The sequence below is a fragment of the Rhinoderma darwinii genome, chromosome 1 (genome assembly GCF_050947455.1).
Source record: "Rhinoderma darwinii isolate aRhiDar2 chromosome 1, aRhiDar2.hap1, whole genome shotgun sequence".
NCBI lineage: Eukaryota > Metazoa > Chordata > Amphibia > Anura > Rhinodermatidae > Rhinoderma > Rhinoderma darwinii.
Window position 1 is genome coordinate 531,317,125 of NC_134687.1, and position 21,128 is coordinate 531,338,252.

Genomic DNA, 21,128 nt, shown 5'->3' on the forward strand with positions numbered 1-21,128 from the left:
TAAATATGGGGTCTTGGCGAATCTGTGTAGAAAGGGGTTCCATGCCCAAAGTGAACAGGAGAGGGGATAATGGGCATCCCTGTCTAGTTACCCTACCAAGCTCAAAAAAGGTCGAACCAATTCCATTTACCAGTATGTTTGCTTTAGGACTATTATATAAAATGGATACCCATTTAGAAAAAACAGGGGCCAAAGACAAAATCGATATAACACCGCATGTAAGTAATGCCAATGCCCATTGCTTTTTCAAATCCCTTCCCACCTGTGAAACCGCCTGGACCCTACGGATATTTCCAGAAGTGGATTTCCCAGGAATAAAACCAGACTGATCCTCATGTATCAAGGAGGTAATAATAGCATTAAGTCTGTTCACCAAAATCTTAGCCAGTAATTTATAATCTATATTAAGTAAAGAAATATAATAGTGGATTTGTATAAAGATATAGGTAAATTACCCAATTCAAATCCCATTTGGTACATCTTAAGCAATTCAGGGCCAATGTAAGGTATTTAGAAAACCCTTCCAAAAGGATGCCGTCTGGTCCAAGCGATTTCCCATTAGCCATGTCCCTCACAGCCCTTTTCGAGTCTTCCAATGTAATGCCACGGTCAAGTTGATCCCTATGTTGTGAGGATAACTGCGGGAAAGTGATCCCCTCCAGGTACTCAAACAGTGTTCCATCCGAATACCCGCCTTGAGAAGCATACAGGTCAGCGTGGTACCTGTGGAATCTGTCCCTAATCTGCTCTGCACTTCTAAGCTCTTGACCATTCTCATCGAAGATTTTAAGAATGGCTGGTGAAGATTGATTATTGTGCCAATAGTCTACTTGACTGATTCCCCATTTTGTTTAAGGAAATACAGTTTCCTATCACTTCTTTCTTTAAGATGTAACAAATATAATCTACCCGCCTGCATCCACTTTAGTCTATTCTCCTCAGATGGGTCAGTAGTAAAAGGATGATTCTAGTAGTTTACAAGATGAGGCTAGTCCCTCCTCAACAGATCTAGATTTTTTTTTGATTAAGGAAATTGTGGATTTCAGACACCCCCCTCAGGTATGCTTTAAAATGTATCCCACATAAGTAAACTATTAGTCTCATCATGATGAATATCCAGAAATTGGGTCAACTGATTAGGAATCCGATCATTCGGACCGATCAGATATACAAAAGGGATTAACTCTCCAGTTAATTTTACGGACTACTCGATCATATAATTGAAGTATTCCCTGTAGAGGTGCATGATCCGAAAAACATTAGGCGGGGCATAGTCAATATTGGACAGCTTAAGGCATATATAGAGGACGAACCAAACATATAATCAATTCTAGATAGCGCTCCTCTAGATGGAGTAAAGCATGAGAATTCGAAAGAACAAGGGTATCTAACTCTCCACAATTCCATCCATCCCATCTCATCTACCAACCTCTGCAAGTTTGAGGAATATCTTGGCACTGGAGTACTACCCTGGGGCAAAAATTTATCAAGAGCAAGGTTCAAGAGCATATTAAAATCCCCCATACATAGAATTTTAGCCTCTGGATAATTGGAGGCAAAATTGGCAGCCAATTGCAGCGTCCCCATGTTAACAGCAGGTGGAACATACAGACCCAAGTTCACAAAAGATATACAACTTATATAAGCATGCACAAAAACATATCTACCCTCTGGGTCCACAAGTGACCAAGTTGCATCCCAACGCACTGCGCGATGAATGAACAACGAGACTCCGACAGTAGGACGAGTGCCAAGAGTGTCTTGCTCATTGAAACCACGGTTTCTGTAATCTATTGACAGAGTCTGCATTCAGATGTGTGTCTCCTGGAGACATAAAATGTGCCAAATTTCTTTACAGCTGTCAAACGACGACGCGTAAATTACAGGTCGTCGGCACAGTACGTCGGCAAACCCATTCAAATGAATGGGCAGATGTTTGCCGACGTATTGTAGCCTTATTTTCAGACGTAAAACGAGGCATAATACGCCTCGTTTACATTTGAAAATAGGTTGTGTGAACCCAGCCTTACCCAATACAGGGCCAGCTCAGTTCAGCTATAGAGGATAGATAGAGCCCCACTGTGCGATCCTCACAAAATGCATTGACCCTAAAATCGGCTGAAAAAACCTAAGGGAACCATACCTCATTGTTTATTTAAAAAAAAAAAAAAAAAAAAAAAAAAGATCTATGTTTTGTATGTCAGTTCATAAAAAAATAATTGCATGTGTGTTATTCCACTTTTATCAACTTATTAAAGGCGAAGTTTTATAATTACTCCTTCCTTATCTAAATGCAAATCTTATACTTACGCTCCTCTTCGGCTACAGGCGCAGCGCTTGTAGCGTCATCAGCACTGCGCCCGGAGTGAGGAGGGCAAGTATACTGTTACTACAGTAACGGGCCCGTATAGTTTAGTGCATAGGCCCCAGTTACTATAGCAACTGCAAATATATGTGATAGGGGGGCCGTGGGCACCCTTGGCCCGGTAGAAATTGCGACCACTATAGCTACGCCACTGGGTGGCGGTCCGACTCTCGCAAACACGCCAATCATGTCCCCTTCATGGTTTGCCAGTCACAGCTCCGTACTTTTCAAGTTAAAGGGACCCAGCTATAATACCAGACACAGACGCTACTAAAAGTACGGAGCTGCGCTCTACGCGGCCGTGTAAACAATAAAGGGGAGCCACTATAAACAGCTGATAGACAGAGATGCCGATCGACAATCAATATTAAAATAACTGTAAATCTGTGTCTATGTAAAGGATTAGGAGCTCTGAAGCAGAACAAAACTCTGATCACTATAAAGATATAAAATTATAAAGGGGTTTTCCAATGAATAGAAATTGCTGATCAATATCTGATCGATGGGGCTCTGATTCTCTGAACCCCCGTGGCGCTTGCGCGAGTGCTCCTTTCCCTTCATTCCTGTCACTGCTCGTACTTTGAATACCCGACACACACGTAGTGGTGGTTCACACTGTTGCAACCTTCTCCCATTGTAGATATGCCATAAAGGTCTGAAATGGGAATATCCCTTTAAATTAGGATTTCAATTTATTTAACAGGTTGTAACGATTAAAGAGATATATCATATATGCATTACTTTATTTACGTTGTTTAAAAACAATTAAAAATGATCGTGTTTGTGTTTTTTTCATCGATTATTTTTTTTTTAAAAAAATTTTTGTCCCACAATGGGACTACAAATTTTTTTTTTTTATTGTAATGCATCGGAATTCCTTTGTATTCCATTGCATTACTGTCTTTGTTAGACCCAGGGCTGTCCCTTAAAACGGTCGGCCGGATCGATTGGGGCTAACAATCATGGAGCCACCTTTTCATGTGATGCAGCAATCGCTATTACATATGTCATCACATAGCCGCAGGATGGTGACTGTTAATCACTGCCCTCCCCCACAGGTGACTGCGTGGGCACAACTAATAAGGGTAGTTCAATTAGATTTTTATGCTAGAGGGAGTGACACTTTCAAATACAATACTTTGATTTTAGTGAAATAATTCTGTATGATTTTAATAATTAAAAAAATCAGTGACCCAGCACCTATAACGTGTGGGATTATTGGAGGTGAAACATTTAATCTTTGCTGGCATTCACTTTTAAAACATTGACGGTGCTTTCGTGAAGAAAGAAAACCGTCTGCACATTTTTCTGTTGCGGTTCTACAGGCAGAAAATTTGATTGACACTATGTGAACCCATGTAAAATGTGAACTCATGGTACCCAGTGTGCTACTTCAATCTAGTTTTCGATAGGAGCAGTCCTAGGAACATTTCCTACACCAGTCTTATGGCCCATTCACACGAACGTGAATCTCGTCCGTGTGCCGTGCATGGAAATCACACACAGCCCACGGACCCATTGATTTCAATGAAGCCGTTCTCACACGCAGGCGTTTTAAGGCAGCGAGAGTCCGCTGCGTGAAACTCACTGCATGTCCTATATTGGTGTGTTTTTACGCACCTACGCACCCATTGAAATCAATCGGTGCATGAAAACGGGTGCATCCGTGTGCGGCGCATAATTTGCGCATCAATTCCATTAAAAAGAAAAAATGTGCTTTGCAAGTGCGTGAAAAACACATGCCACTCGCTAATCACACTGATGCAATAAGGCAACGCACATGGACAAGATTTACGCACGTTTTTTACGCACGTAAATCTGTCACACTCATTTGAAGCCTTAAGGGGGTTTTACACTGGCAATTATCGTGCAGATGAGCGTTGTCGATAATTGCCCTGTGTAAACAGGGGAACGATCAGAAGATGAATGAGCAAACGCTCGATCATCTGCTGGTCGTATCGTTTTAAAACACTGAAATATTATCGCTGTCGGCAGCGCATCTCTCTGTGTGTACAGGGAAATGCGCTGCCGACATGATAATAATGTATGGGGACGAGCGATCGGAGTAACGACCGCTCGTCCCATCCATAGCTACGTGTGACCGGAGAAAACGAGCGCCGATCAACGATGTCTCGTTGATCGGCGCTCGGCTGCACCGGTTGATGTAAAAGCCCGCTGGAGTTCCAGTTAAGTAGCGATTCGCGTTAAATACACAGTGGCAAGAAACTCTAGCTTGACTTTTTCAATGGGTTTCAATGGCTTAAGCGATAAGTTATCACACCGCAGCAAGTTATCAGCGTCAAGATAAGAATTGCTACATCTGTAGATGCGACAAATTTATTAAGAGGCGCACACCTCTTCATAAATTTGTCACATCTCGAGCTACGAGCTGGCGTAGATTGCCGTTACAATTTAGGCCAATCTCTGGCCTAATTTATAATAAATCTGTCCTGCAGTTGGTTACCCCGCCCTCTCTCACTAAGCCACAGCTTTTTTAAAAGGGGCAAGAGTGGCGTGAATCTACAAATAAAAGAATAATTAGTATGCAAATACATCATAATTTGCGACTTTGTAACCCTAGAAAACTGGCATAAATTGTTCTTAAATTTCATTGTCTCTTTAAAAAGAGGAACTGTTACATCACCACAAAAAAAATTTGGCGCCACACCTGGATTGCTGCCTTTTACCCGATTCCACATGTCTCTCTTTCCCACGCAATCAGCCCCATTTGTTTTGGCGGCCAATATGGTAATTCATAAATAAATATATCATTGGGTGGTCTTTACCACCCAGTGCCAACGGAGCATGAACCTAAGCCGCTTTGTCATATCCAGGTATGGTGCCCAATTAACATTTTAGGGAACATAAAGGGTCTCTCTGCCTTGAATAATTACTCATCTGAAAACAGATGAGCTGACTGTCTATTGGGGAATGCCACCAGCGAGTCCTCACGTCCCCTGCAATGACGCACCAGTGGAAATAAAGCATAACATAGTGCCCATTGATATCAATGGACAGTTCATGGAATTCACGGACATCCCATTGATTTCAATAGCTGCTGTGAAATGTTGTGCAGAACAGCGTAGCAGACTATGTAGTACATTCAAAAAACTTATTTCGAAGTAAAGGACACTATTTTGATATGTTTGGCTTATAGAAACATATAGTAATGTTACAGTATACATTTGTAGATTTATTTTGGTATAGAAACATACAGTATATATATAAGACATACCATAGAACAACCATGATATAAACACATCTTAATGAGTGGTAACGAACATATGAAGCCAGATTTAACCATGACATACAGTAATCGTTCATTTCACGTACGCATCATAGAGCCGCTAATATAGGTCATACAATATAAAAACACTGTATGTATATCACAAACATAAATCACATATTTGATATATTATATACTGTCTACAAGCAAAACACCAGACATTCATACAAGGAAAGATACCTGGAGAAACTCTGAGACAGGCATAGAAGACATGTTCTTTTATTGTTCTAAGCAGCAGAAGTCCAAAAATCTTGAAAATAAAAGGCGCATTAGTTTGAAAATATTTTTATATCATCCTAAAATAAACAAATTGTACATTTTAGTGGGATATTAAAGGGCTTATCCCAGTTGGACAACACCTTTCTATTTGACGGGCCCTGTGATGATGAACCCCATTGAAATCAATAGGCTATTGATGTAATGCATAGATGCCAAAACCTCTCCAGCAAGAGCTGCCTCCGAGGGTTGGGGGGGGGGGGGTGAAGGGTTTGTGGGGCCATTGACTGTAGCACCCGCTGTTTAGATTTAATGAAGGCATCGGATAGATCTTCGTAAAAGATCGTTTTTAGGCTCTATTCATATTTACATTGTGGTTTCTATAGAAGCTATGATGCTGTGCTGGATCAGTCATGCGATGGATCGAGACAGAATGCGACAAACCCATTGAATTATATTTTCCGTTGTTCGGACAGTAAGACTAGTGCTACATGCAGAGCTAGTATTGCCGTCAAAAGTGAGGGAGACCTTCATGGAACCCCCGAACGCAGAGCCTTAATACTACAGATGTATAGAGTATATATTCTTGTTAGAAACAACACGGTTGTATTTTGGGGAATCTTTAAAACAACCTCATATATTTAGGCCTCATGTACACAGTCGTATTACATCTCCGTTTTGTATGGAGCCATTATACGCACCTGTAGAACTGCATGGGGCCTTTACTGTACCTCCGTATCGCTAGATTTTCTACACAGAAAAAAAGGTATCCAGACGTAAAGCTGCCACTTTTACAGTACGTCAAAAGCTTGTTGGTTTTATTTCCCCCAGACGTATACTGCCAACAGCACGGCAAAACGTGGTGTGCATAGAGCCTAATCTAAAGAGGGCTTATATTCATACGCCAGTCTAAAAACGGTATTGCGCTGAAGTGCAATGCGCCAAATTGATTAAGAGGCCCACGCCATAACAGATACGTCAAACGCATTCCAACTGTATACCTGTTTTGACAGATCTATAAAAAAAGATAGTTGGCATACCGTCTACTATTTTTAATGTTATACTTTAGGATATGTGGTATGAACACGACTTTAACAAATCTGCGGGTGAATTGTGGTTTCCACGGTCCGTACATTGCCCGGGAGCCTGGACCGCAAAAAGATCGGACATGTCTTATTACGGCAGCATCTTGCGGTCCAGGCTCGTTGAAAGTAATGCACACGGCAATATGAACGGCCCGTGATTTGCGGGCGGCCACGAGTGACACTCCGCAGCCGTCCGAGCTACAAGTCACGGCCCGTGCACACCACTACGGTCGTGTGCATGGGGCCTTAGAATATAAAAAAAACAAAAAAAAAAAACACATGAATAGAAAAAAAATTAATACTTTTTCTTTTTAAAATTACTTTTGGTGTAATCTATAGACCCCCCAATATAACTGAGGAGATGGATGTTCAGCTATATAAACAGATGGAGCGGGCTGCACAGGCGGGTACTGTTGTGATAATGGGAGATTTTAATTTCCGGGATATTAATTGGTGTCATGGTTCGGCTTCAACTGCAAAGGGGAGACATTTCCTCAACCTGTTGCAGGAACATTTTATGGGCCAGTTTGTGGAAGACCCGACTAGAGGGGAAGCTCTGTTGGATCTGGTAATTTCTAATAATGCAGAGCTTGTTGGGAACGTCAATGTTCATGAAAATCTCGGTAACAGTGATCATAATATAGTTACATTTTACCTATACTGTAAAAAACAAACGCAGGCTGGGTGGGCAAAAACATTTAATTTTAAGAAAGCCAATTTCCCCAGGAAGAGGGCTGCAATTCAGGATATGGACTGGGAATAACTAATGTCAAATAATGGAACAAATGATAAATGGGAGATTTTCAAATCTACTTTGAGTTATTATAGTGCAAAATGTATTCCTATAGGTAACAAGTATAAACGACTCAAATTAAACCCCACATGGCTTACACCTTCTGTGAAAGGGGCAATACATGACAAAAAAAGGGCATATAAAAAATAAAAATCTGAGGGTACATCTGCAGCCTTTGTAAAATATAAAGAGCTTAATAAAATCTGTAAAAATGTAATAAAATTAGCAAAAATACAAAATGAAAGGCAGGTGGCCAAGGATAGTAAAACAAATCCCAAAAAATTCTTCAAGTATATAAATGCTAAAAAGCCAAGGTCTGAACATGTAGGACCCCTAGATAATGGTAATGGGGAGTTGGTCACAGGGGATCAAGAGAAGGCAGAGTTACTAAATGGGTTCTTTAGCTCTGTATATACAACTGAAGAAAGAGCAGCTGATGTAGCCGGTGCCAGTGCTGTTAATATATCAGTTGATATACTGAATTGGATGAATGTAGATATGGTCCAAGCTAAATTAAATAAAATAAATATGCACAAGGCCCCGGGACCAGATGGGTTACACCCTAGAATTCTTAAAGAGCTTAGTTCAGTTATTTCTGTCCCCCTTTTCATAATATTCAGAGATTCTCTAGTGACTGGTATAGTGCCAAGGGACTGGCGCAGGGCAAATGTGGTGCCTATATTCAAAAAGGGCTCTAGGTCTTCCCCAGGTAATTATAGACCAGTAAGCTTAACATCCATCATGGGGAAAATGTTTGAGGGGCTATTGAGGGACTATATACAGGATTATGTGACAATAAATAGCATTATAAGTGACAGCCAGCACGGTTTTACTAAGGACAGAAGTTGTCAAACTAACCTAATCTGTTTTTATGAAGAGGTGAGCAGAAGTCTAGACAGAGGGGCCGCTGTGGATTTAGTGTTTTTGGACTTTGCAAAGGCATTTGACACTGTCCCCCATAGACGCCTAATGGGTAAATTAAGGACTATAGGTTTAGAAAATATAGTTTGTAATTGGATTGAGAATTGGCTCAAGGACCGTATCCAGAGAGTTGTGGTCAATGATTCCTTCTCTGAAAGGTCCCCAGTTATAAGTGGTGTACCCCAGGGTTCAGTGCTGGGACCACTATTATTCAACTTATTTATTAATGATATAGAGGATGGGATTAATAGCACTATTTCTATTTTTGCAGATGACACCAAGCTATGTAATATAGTTCAGACTATGGAAGATGTTCATGAATTGCAGGCAGATTTAAACAAACTAAGTGTTTGGGCGTCCACTTGGCAGATGAAGTTTAATGTAGATAAATGTAAAGTTATGCACCTGGGTACCAACAACCTGCATGCATCATATGTCCTAGGGGGAGCTACACTGGCGGATTCACTTGTTGAGAAGGATCTGGGTGTACTTGTAAATCATAAACTCAATAACAGCATGCAGTGTCAATCAGCTGCTTCAAAGGCCAGCAAGATATTGTCGTGTATTAAAAGAGTCATGGACTCACGGGACAGGGATGTAATATTGCCACTTTACAAAGCATTAGTGAGGCCTCATCTAGAATATGCAGTTCAGTTCTGGGCTCCAGTTCATAGAAAGGATGCCCTGGAGTTGGAAAAAATACAAAGAAGAGCAACGAAGCTAATAAGGGGCATGGAGAATCTAAGTTATGAGGAAAGATTGAAAGAATTAAACCTATTTAGCCTTGAAAAAAGACGACTAAGGGGGGACATGATTAACTTATATAAATATATTAATGGCACATACAAAAAATATGGTGAAATCCTGTTCCATGTAAAACCCCCTCAAAAAACAAGGGGGCATTCCCTCCGTCTGGAGGAAAAAAAGGTTCAACCTGCAGAGGCGACAAGGCTTCTTTACTGTGAGAACTGTGAATTTATGGAATAGCCTACCGCAGGAGCTGGTCACAGCAGGGACAGTAGATCGCTTTAAAAAAGGGTTAGATAATTTCCTAGAACAAAAAAATATTAGCTCCTATGTGTAGAAATTTTTCCTTCCCTTTTCCCTTCCCTTGGTTGAACTTGATGGACATGTGTCTTTTTTCAGCCGTACTAACTATGTAACTGATAAATCTAAGGATCTGTTCACATCTGAGTTGCACATACGCTATTGCTTCCGGCAAAACAACGGGTCCGGTGCACAAAAGAGACAAATGGACGGAAACCATGGGCACCGGCTCCGTCACCATTGAAATCAATGGCGATGCAAACGTTAACCACACTCAGGGGACAGCTATGGGGAATTCTACTGTGTGGGGACAGCTGTGGGGAAATATACTGTCAGGGGGTATATTATATACAGTAGTATACAGCAGGTAATTATTATTATTATTTCAATGGCGTAGCATGCAAATAGGGGGCGTGATATGCAAAATGGGTGTGGCCTAAATAATCGTAATCAAGGTTACATAATTGTCCAGCCCTACTTTAAAGAGGCTCTGTCACCAGATTTTCCAACCACTATCTCCTATTGCAGCAGATCGGCGCTGCAATGTAGATTACAGTAACGCTTTGTTTTTTTCAAAAACGAGCATTTTTGGCCAAGTTATAAGCATTTTTATATTTATGCAAATGAGCCTTTATTAAGTACATCTGGGCGTGTTTAAAGTTAAGTACAAGTGGGCGTGTATTGTGTGTGTACATCTGGGCGGTTTTACTTGTTTTACTAGCTGGGCGTTGTGAATAGAAGTGTATGACGCTGACGAATCAGCATCATCCACTTCTCTTTGTCAACACCCAGCTTCTGGCAGTGCACAGACACAGCGTGTTCTCGAGAGATCACGCTGTGACGTCACTTCCTGCCCCAGGTCCTGCATCGTGTCGGACGAGCGAGGACACATCGGCACCAGAGGCTACAGTTGATTCTGCAGCAGCATCGGCGTTTGCAGGTAAGTCGATGTAGCCTCTGTCGCCTGGTGCCGATGTGTCCTCGCTCGTCCGACACGATGCAGGACCTGGGGCAGGAAGTGACGTCACAGCGTGATCTCTGGAGAACACGCTGTGTGTCTGTGCACTGCCAGAAGCTGGGTGTTGACGAAGAGAAGTGGATGATGCTGATTCGTCAGCATCATACACTTCTATTCACAACGCCCAGCTAGTAAAACAAGTAAAAAGCCCAGATGTACACACACAATACACGCCCACTTGTACTTTAAAGAGACTCTGTCACCACATTATAAGTGCCCTGTCTCCTACATAAGGAGATGGGCGCTGTAATGTAGGTGACAGTAATGCTTTTTATTTAAAAAAACAATCTTTTTTCACAACGTTAGGAGCGATTTTGGTTTATGCTAATGAGCTTTCTTAATGACCAAGTGGGCGTACTTTTACTTTCGACCAAGTGGGCGTTGTACAGAGGAGTGCATGACGCTGACCAATCGGCATCATGCACTCCTCTCCATTCATTTACACTGCACTAGCGATATAGATATATCGCTATGTGCAGCCTCATACACAAACCCTAACATTACTACAGTGTCCCGATAATGAATACACATGAAATCCAGCCTGGACGTCATGTGTACTCAGAATCCTGACACTTCTGACTCTTTTTTGTGAGATTCCAGCAACGGATACGAAATCTCGCGAGATCACGGAGCTAAACGAGATTTGGTTTCACTTGCCGGAATCTCACAAAAAAAAGAGTCAGAAGTGTCAGGATTCTGAGTACACATGACGTCCAGGCTGGATTTCATGTGTATTCATTATCGGGACACTGTAGTAATGTTAGGGTTTGTGTATGAGGCTGCACATAGTGATATATCTATATCGCTAGTGCAGTGTAAATGAATGGAGAGGAGTGCATGATGCTGATTGGTCAGCGTCATGCACTCCTCTGTATAACGCCCCACTTGGTCGAAAGTAAAAGTACGCCCACTTGAGCATTAAGAAATCTCATTAGCATAAACTTAAATCGCTCCTAACGTTGTGAAAAAAGATCGTTTTTTTAAATAAAAAGTATTACTGTCACCTACATTATAGAGCCCATCTCCTTATGTAGGAGACAGGGCACTTATAATGTGGTGACAGAGTCTCTTTAACGCCGAAGGACAGATATATCCGTCCTCAGCAGCTGCTAGGTTGCCTGTCAGTTTTACACTGACAGGCAATAATGCTTTGGTATACTAAGTACACCAAAGCATTATATATGCGATCAGCACATCGCATAGTGAAGTCCCCTGGTGGGACTTTAAAAAAAAATGTCAATCATTTAAATAAAGTTTGTGGAAAAAAAAAACAAATTACAGTCAAAATCAAATAAAACTACTTTTTTTGCCCAAAAAGTGGTTTTATTCAGTAAAAGTGTCAAAACAAATCACACATACACATATATGGTATCCCCGCGATCGTAACAACTTGACCAATAAAATGAACACATTAATTAAACCGCCGGATGAACGGCGTCCAAAAAAAACGCAAAAAACAACGGCAAAATTCTCTCTTTTCTCCCATTCCCCCCATAAAAAATAAAATAAAAGTTAATCTATAAGTCCTATGTACCCAAAAATAGTACTAATGAAAACTACACATTGTCCCGCAAAAATCAAGCCCACGTACGACCACATCGACGGAAAAATAAAAACGTTACGGCTCTTGGAATGCGGCGATGGAAAAACAAGTAATTTTTTTTCTAAAAGGCTTTTTATTGTGCAAACGTAGGAAAACATATAAAACCTCTACATATTTGATATCCCTATAATCGTGCCGACCCATAGAATAAAGTTAACATGTTATTTACGCTGCATAGTAAACGGCGTAAATTTACAACGTGAAAATCAATGTTGGAATAGCTGCTTATTTTCAATTCTCTCCTAAAATAAAGTTAATAAAAGTTAATCAATATATTATAAGCATCTAAATATGGTACAATTACAAAATACAACTCGTCCCGGAAAAAACAAGCCCTTATACGGCTATGTCGACGGAATAAAAAAAAAGTTACGACTCTTGGAATGCGACCGTGAAAAAACAAAAAATAATCCTTGGTCATTAACGTGCAAAATGGCCCGGTCATTAAGGGGTTAAACACGCCCAGTTGTACTTTAGAAAGCCTCATTTACATAAATATAAAAATGGTCATAACTTGGCCAAAAATGCTCGTTTTTGAAAAAAAAAAAACGTCACTCTTATCTACATTGCAGCGCCGATCTGCTGCAATAGGAGATAGGGGTTGCAAAATCTGGTGACAGAGCCTCTTTAAACTACCTATAATATAAACGATTTTGGGAAATTGTCAAGGGAAGTTTGTCACAATTAGTCTCAAGGCCGAGACGAATATTCTGTGGATATGTCATAGGTGTCCCCGATGGGAAAACCCCTTTAACGTCATATTCGTTGCAGAAATGTGTGAGCGCCTCATTCATGTGAATGGCTTTGTATAAATCCACGCGCACGCTGCAGAAACAACCCTAGTCACTTATATATCCAACGGATTCAAGCGCTACAATTTTTGCAAAAAAAATCTACCGGGTGTGAGTATCCCCCCAGTGGTGGCGTAGCCCCGGCCTGACTGACATTACAGGGTGACCTGTAAACCTCTACCTGATGCCACAGATGAGCCAGGTGTAGTAATCCTGCCCCTGTGATTTACTAATTAATGTAGTACTACAACTCCCAGCAGTGTAATCCACCGGCTGCATAATCCTAGTGCAATACACTGATGACTATCGCAGATTAATAAACGCATAGGACTACATGATGTATATACCTGTGCAGTGATGTGGGTGACAACGTACCCGGCTGCCCTGCTCCCGCCCACTTCAAACTTTTCAGTTTTCACCTAGGCAGCCAAGGACCTGAAAGGGCGATAAAACCAACAACACACTTTAGGCTTATTCCTGAGATGTTCGTCATGGTGAACGACACTAAATTTCTCATAGCAAAATTATAGGCATTGCCATACTAAGATTATAATACATATCATACAATAAACGTTGGATAACACAACAGAGCGCACTACACAGCTGCCAGGACAGCCCGGCATACTGTTCGGAAGTAGCGCGATTACGTCATGCGTTCTACTGGAACGCACGTGTGATAGTTGTGCGTTCCAAACGGCCAGGTGGGCAGCATGGGGAAGCTGAATGTGGTGCTGCTCCCGTACATGTCTAGAGATGATTTCCGGGTGCTTACTGCGGTATGTACGGGGACCGGGGGAACTGTAGTGTGTATTATACCCTACACCGTCGGTATGTTCTAATGTAGAAGGTGGGATTTGAGTACTACAGTCCTAGGCCTGCAGCGCGTCTCATGGATAAGCTGGCCATACGCAGTACAGGGAACTTTTTAGTCGTTCAGCCATTGTCCCTAATCATGTCAGACATAGGAGTGGCTATGTAGACCCCTATATATATATATATATATATATATATATATATATATATATATATATATATATATACATATATATATATACATATATATATATATATATTCACTTGTTGGCCTCCAGAATCATGTATGCTAGAAGTCAATTCGGAAGTCGGCCATGTCAGTCTTGGCTCGATTAACACTGGCGGCATGGCTTCTCATTTTACAACAGTTATGAGGGATCTGTTATGATTCAACAAGATCCGTTATGTCCTACCTGTTGTATTTTTTTTCAAGTAAAATGAATGGGAACCTGTTGGACCCTTTTTAAGTCAGTAGGATCCATTAAATAATGGATTTGTCACAACCATGGCTCCTGTAGTAACGGAAGCCGAGATGCTGGTGGGAACAGAGCCAAAGAGTAACGGAAACCTGATGGAAAATAACTATAGCCATTTTCAAACGGCAGCATTTTACATCAGTATTTGAAAACCAAAACCAGGAGTGAAAATTAAATAGGAAAAGTGTAATGTAAAGATCTGTGATAGGGCTGGGCGATTATGACCTAAATCAAAATCACGAATTGAACATCTCAATTACGATTAATGAACCATTTAGGCCACGCCCCCTATTTGCATGCTATGCCATTGAATTAATATTTATCCTCGGAGTGTGCTGTAAATTACTGTACGTAATAACCCCCCTGAGACTGCCCCCAAACAGTATGTTGCCCTCAGTGCTCCCCACACATTATAGTTCCCCATAGCTGCCCCCACACATAATTCCCCTGCAGCTGCCCTCCACACAGTGTAATGCTCCTACAGCTGCCCTCCACACAGGGTAATGCTCCTACAGCTGCCCTTCACACAGGGTAATGCTCCTACAGCTGCCCTCCACACAGGGTAATGCTCCTACAGCTGCCCTTCACACAGGGTAATGCTCCTACAGCTGCCCTCCACACAGGGTAATGCTCCTACAGCTGCCCTCCACACAGGGTAATGCTCCTACAGCTGCCCTCCACACAGGGTAATGCTCCTACAGCTGCCCTCCACACAGGGTAATGCTCCTACAGCTGCCCTTCACACAGGGTAATGCTCCTACAGCTGCCCTCCACACAGGGTAATGCTCCTACAGCTGCCCTCCACACAGGGTAATGCTCCTACAGCTGCCCTCCACACAGGGTAATGCTCCTACAGCTGCCCTCCACACAGGGTAATGCTCCTACAGCTGCCCTCCACACAGGGTAATGCCCCTATAGCTGCCCTCCACACAGGGTAATGCCCCTAAAGCTGCCCTCCACACAGGGTAATGCCCCTATAGCTGCCCTCCACACAGGGTAATGCCCCTACAGCTGCCCTCCACACAGGGTAATGCTCCTACAGCTGCCCTCCACACAGGGTAATGCTCCTACAGCTGCCCTCCACACAGGGTAATGCTCCTACAGCTGCCCTCCACACAGGGTAATGCTCCTACAGCTGCCCTCCACACAGGGTAATGCCCCTATAGCTGCCCTCCACACAGGGTAATGCTCCTACAGCTGCCCTCCACACAGGGTAATGCTCCTACAGCTGCCCTCCGCACAGAGTAATGCCCCTACAGCTGCCCTCCGCACAGGGTAATGCTCCTACAGCTGCCCTCCACACAGGGTAATGCTCCTACAGCTGCCCTCCACACAGAGTAATGCTCCTACTGCTGCCCTCCACACAGGGTAATGCTCCTACTGCTGCCCTCCACACAGGGTAATGCCCCTATAGCTGCCCTCCACACAGGGTAATGCTCCTACAGCTGCCCTCCACACAGGGTAATGCTCCTACAGCTGCCCTCCACACAGGGTAATGCCCCTACAGCTGCCCTCCACACAGGGTAATGCTCCTACAGCTGCCCTCCACACAGGGTAATGCCCCTATAGCTGCCCTCCACACAGGGTAATGCTCCTACAGCTGCCCTCCACACAGGGTAATGCCCCTATAGCTGCCCTCCACACAGGGTAATGCTCCTACAGCTGCCCTCCACACAGGGTAATGCCCCTATAGCTGCCCTCCACACAGGGTAATGCTCCTACAGCTGCCCTCCACACAGGGTAATGCTCCTACAGCTGCCCTCCACACAGGGTAATGCTCCTACAGCTGCTCTCCACACAGGGTAATGCCCCTACAGCTGCCCTCCACACAGGGTAATGCCCCTATAGCTGCCCTCCACACAGGGTAATGCCCCTATAGCTGCCCTCCACACAGGGTAATGCCCCTATAGCTGCCCTCCGCACAGGGTAATGCCCCTATAGCTGCCCTCCACACAGGGTAATGCCCCTAAAGCTGCCCTCCACACAGGGTAATTCCCCTATAGCTGCCCTCCACACAGTGTAATGCCCCTATAGCTGCCCTCCACACAGTGTAATGCCCGTATAGCTGCCCTCCACACAGGGTAATGCCCCTATAGCTGCCCTCCACACAGTAAAATACCCCCATAACTGCCCATATGCAGTATAATTTCCCACAGCTACCCCCCCACGGAGTATAATGCCCCATTAGTACCTAATAAAATACATACTCGCCTAAGCCCATTGCAACGACGAGTGGAGGAGTTCCCTCTGCTCTTCCAGTCTGTGTGGCTCAGAGACTGGTGCGATGACATCACTGCCTCGCGAGTTGTGAGCGTCGGGCTATAAATAGTGAATGAAAGAACAGGGACCTTATGTTTCTTTGCTCTACCATCGGATTTAACTGTATCTGCGTCCTGAGGACGCAGATACAGTTAAAACCGGGACAAAAAATCTAAGATGTGCAAGATGACGTTGATTAATTGCGCTGAATTTCAGTTTCAGGGGTTTTTTTTTCCATTAATTGCGCAGGCCTAATCTGTGACTCTTCCCCTTTGGAAGCACTCCTGCTTTTGACTTACTAATACTGATCAAAATACTGACGTGTAAATGTGACCTAAGGGCTTATTTAGACGAACATGATATACAGCCGTGCAACGGGCGTGATTTTCACGCGCCTCGCACGGACCTATGTTAGTCTATGGGGCCGTGCAGACTGTCCGTGAGTTTCACGCAGCGTGAGTCCGCTGCGTAAAACTCTCGACATGTCCTATATTTGTGCGTTGTTTGCGCATCACGCACCCATTGAAGTCAAAGGGTGCGTGAAAATCACGCGCAGCACACGGAAGCACTTTCGTGGGACGCGCGTGATTCGTGCAACAGCAGTAAAAAGTATGAATGAAAACAGAAAAGCACCACGTGCTTTTCTGTTTAAAAACATACAAACAGAGTGTCATAATGATGGCGGCTGCGCAAAAATCACGCAGCCGCGCATCATATGCTGATGACACACGGAGCTGTTAAGTGCCTTTTGCGTTCGCAAAACGCACACGCTCGTGTGAATCCGGCCTAAGTCTGAGTTTTTCTGTTCCGTCATTGGAGACAAAAAAATTAATTCAAGCTGTGATAAATCCATCACACCAACGGTGCACAACAAACCATCATCTTATAATGGGGTGCCTCGGTTTCCGTGGTGGTGTCTGTCGTTTTGACGGGAAGAATAGCAGCTCTTTATGCTGCACTATTAGGGTATGTGCACACGTAGTGACCAAAAACGTCTGAAAATACGGAGCTGTTTTCAAGGGAAAACAGCCCCTGTTTTTCGCGCCGTTTTTTACGTCCGTTTTTGGAGCTGTTTTCATTGGAGTCTATGAGAAAACTGCTCCAAAAACGTCCAAAGAAGTGTCCTGCACTTCTTTTGACGAGGCTGTATTTTTACGCGTCGTCGTTTGACAGCTGTCAAACGACGACACGTAAATGACAGGTCGTCTGCACAGTACGTTGGCAAACCCATTCAAATGAATGGGCAGATGTTTGCCGACGTATTGTAGCCTTATTTTCAGACGTAAAACGAGGCATAATACACCTCGTTTACGTCTGAAAATAGGTTGTGTGAACCCAGCCTTACTGTCACATATGACTAAGCCCCCAGCACAGATTAGAACAGATTCTATTGAACTCTATGGAAGTTCTTATTGCTGAGACACTAAAAAATAGTCAAAATTGTTCTTGGAGTGGTGATGCTGGCTACCGCCCCTGTCATATGGTCCGCTGAACTCTCATGTCAGATACACATACACTTCAGCTTTACAGTAAGGTTATACTCTGACAAATTGTCCTTATTGAGTTCTTAAGAAAGCCTGAGGATTTTTACATTTGTCACAAGCATCTGTTATATTGGCATAAAGAGGCTCCGTCACCACATTATAAGTGGCCTATCTTGTACATGATGTGATCGGCGCTGTAATGTAGATAACAGCAGTGTTTTTTTATTTACAAAAACTATCATTTTTGACGGAGTTATGACCTAGATTAGCTTTATGCTAATGAGTTTCTTAATGCCCAACTGGGCATGTTTTACTTGTTGAGAGAAGTGCATGACGCTGACCAATCAGTTACCAATCAGCGTCATACACTTCTCTCCATTCATTTACACAGCACATAGCGATATAGCTATATCGCTATGTGCAGCTACATAAACACACTATAACGTTACTGCAGTGTCCTGACAGTGAATATACATTACCTCCAGCCAGGACGGGATGTGTATTCAGAATCCTGGCACTTCTGTAATGTTTCTGTGAGATTTACAGCAAGGCAAACGTAATCTCGCGAGATTACGATGTAACCTGTCATTTAAAACGAGATTACACTTGCCTTGCTGTAAATCTCACAAACGCTACAGAAGTGGTCAGGATTCTGAATACACATCACGTCCTGGCTGGAGGTAATGTATATTCATTGTCTGTACACTGCAGTAACGTTAGTGTTTGTGTATGTGGCTGCACATAGCGATATAACTATATCGCTATCTGCAGTGTAAATGAATGGAGAGAATTGTATGACGCTGATTGGTCACTGATTGGTCAGCGGCATGCACTTCTCTCCGCAACGCCCACTTGGTCATATAGTAAAACACGCCCAGTTGTCCATTGAGAAACTCATTAGCATAAAGCTAAAATAGGTCATAACTCCGTCAAAAATTATTGTTTTTCTAAATAAAAAACACTGCTGCAATCTACATTACAGCGCCGATCACATCATGTACAAGATAGGCCACGATATTGTGGTGACAGAGCCTCTCTAAAGTGTCCCTCCAGTCTAAATGAGGCATAAGAGAAATCGGTTGACCGCCGAGTTGGCTTCCAATCAAAAAGGGAATGTCTTCATGACACAGCCCCTTTTATGCCGCATTCACACAACCATATTACCTGTCTTGTAGAAATCACAGCAATACACCTTAATTGCATTGCCTTATTGTTTTCTCTTTTAGGTTGAAATGGGAATGAGAAACCATGAGGTAGTGCCTGCCAGTTTAATTGCCGCGATAGCCAGTCTGAAACATGGCGGCTGCAACAAAATCTTGCGAGAACTCGTAAAGCATAAACTTATTGCATATGAACGCACAAAGAGTAAGTAATCTGCCTTTTTATAAAAAAAATTTCTCTTTTCAGCAAGTCTACATTTAAATCATTTATGTAAACGTAAGGAAATGGCAATAAAGCTGCATTCAGGCAGCCGTAATACATCTCAAAATCGGGATCAAGTACCATCATGTGTAATCAGGGAAGTCTTTTACAAATGTTTTTTCCTCCTGTCTACACATGACTGGATTTAATCCCGTTCTTGGCACTAAATATATGGTCCCTGCATGGCCTTCTAAGTGCAACCTTAGGCTAAGTTCTCACACTGGGTCAGATTTTCTTCTGTGAAATCAGGAAAGCCCATGAGGGAGGTAAACACAATTCCTACACCAGAGGTACAGAAATGTTGCAAGCGGCACAGAAGTCGCAAATATTGGGACTTTCAGCCGTTTCCCCTGCTCTTGACACGCTCAGTGGAAAGGGGCGTGGCCACCCGTGGCCCGATGCATTTGCTATAACTTACACCAAATGCAGGCTTAAAGAGGCTCTGTCACCAGATTTTGCAACCCCTATCTGCTGTTGCAGCAGATAGGCGCTGCAATGTAGATTACAGTAACGTTTTTATTTTTAAAAAACGAGCATTTTTGGCCAAGTTATGACCATTTTTGTAGTTATGCAAATGAGGCTTGCAAAAGTCCAAGTGGGTGTGTTTAAAAGTAAAAGTCCAAGTGGGCGTGTATTATGTGTGTACATCGGGGTGTTTTTAATACTTTTACTAGCTGGGCGTTCTGATGAGAAGTATCATCCACTTCTCTTCAGAACGCCCAGCTTCTGGCAGATCACGCTGTGACGTCACTCACAGGTCCTGCATCGTGTCAGACGAGCGAGGACACCGGCACCAGAGGCTACAGTTGATTCTGCAGCAGCATCAGCGTTTGCAGGTAAATCGATGTAGCTACTTACCTGCAAACGCTGATGCTGCTGCAGAATCAACTGTAGCCTCTGGTGCCGGTGTCCTCGCTCGTCTGACACGATGCAGGACCTGTGAGTGACGTCACAGCGTGATCTGGCAGAAGCTGGGCGTTGTGAAGAGAAGTGGATGATACTTCTCTTCAGAACGCCCAGCTAGTAAAAGTATTAAAAACGCCCCGATGTACGCACATAATACACGCCCAGTTGGACTTTTACTTTTAAACACACCCACTTGGACTTTTGCAAGCCTCATTTGCATAACTACAAAAATGGTCATAACTTGGCCAAAAATGCTCGTTTTTTAAAAATAAAAACGTTACTGTAATCTACATTGCAGCGCCGATCTGCTGCAATAGCAGATAGGGGTTGCAAAATCTGGTGACAGAGCCTCTTTAAGTTATAGCGGACATCTATTTTAATCTATTTTTTTCAGTGACGCATGGACAGCCGAAGATGCATCAAATTTATTAAGAGTCGTGTGCCTCTTAATAAATTTGTTGCGTCTTACTCTAGCTTGTTTTTGTATTAAGACTGGCGCAGTATTAATACATCTCTCTGCTTTGGCTCTAAATATACAGCATGAGCCCTCCTTACCTTTACCATAACTTGTTCTGCTTTTCTCTCTTCTGAGGGAAGACTGGCTTTGTATGATGGAAACTGTAGTTTCTGTGTGCCTCATCTT

At 43.0% G+C, this 21,128-nt stretch overlaps 2 protein-coding genes across 4 annotated transcripts in view; one reads left to right on the top strand and one right to left on the bottom strand.

Moving 5' to 3' along the window:
- LOC142660430 (uncharacterized) overlaps positions 1 to 13,755 on the bottom strand; it is a 173,420-nt gene extending 159,665 nt beyond the window's left edge. Inside the window, exons 1-3 of one of the 2 annotated variants that reach the window (XM_075837049.1) lie at positions 13,691 to 13,755; positions 13,473 to 13,560; positions 5,832 to 5,901 (exon numbers count right to left, since the gene is read on the bottom strand). In XM_075837049.1, coding sequence (XP_075693164.1) covers positions 5,832 to 5,864 — 33 coding nt within the window. In that variant the 5' untranslated portion in view covers positions 5,865 to 5,901; positions 13,473 to 13,560; positions 13,691 to 13,755. Of the gene's footprint in view, positions 1 to 5,831; positions 5,902 to 6,568; positions 6,650 to 13,472; positions 13,561 to 13,690 lie in introns of those variants that run through there. The other variant, XM_075837053.1, reaches the window with a different exon arrangement.
- A 38-nt stretch (positions 13,756 to 13,793) lies between these two features.
- RIOK2 (RIO kinase 2) overlaps positions 13,794 to 21,128 on the top strand; it is a 53,805-nt gene continuing 46,470 nt past the window's right edge. For both annotated transcript variants that reach the window (XM_075837071.1, XM_075837063.1), the window contains exons 1-2: positions 13,794 to 13,901; positions 19,384 to 19,522. In XM_075837071.1, coding sequence (XP_075693186.1) covers positions 13,836 to 13,901; positions 19,384 to 19,522 — 205 coding nt within the window. In that variant the 5' untranslated portion in view covers positions 13,794 to 13,835. The remainder of the gene's footprint in view (positions 13,902 to 19,383; positions 19,523 to 21,128) is intronic.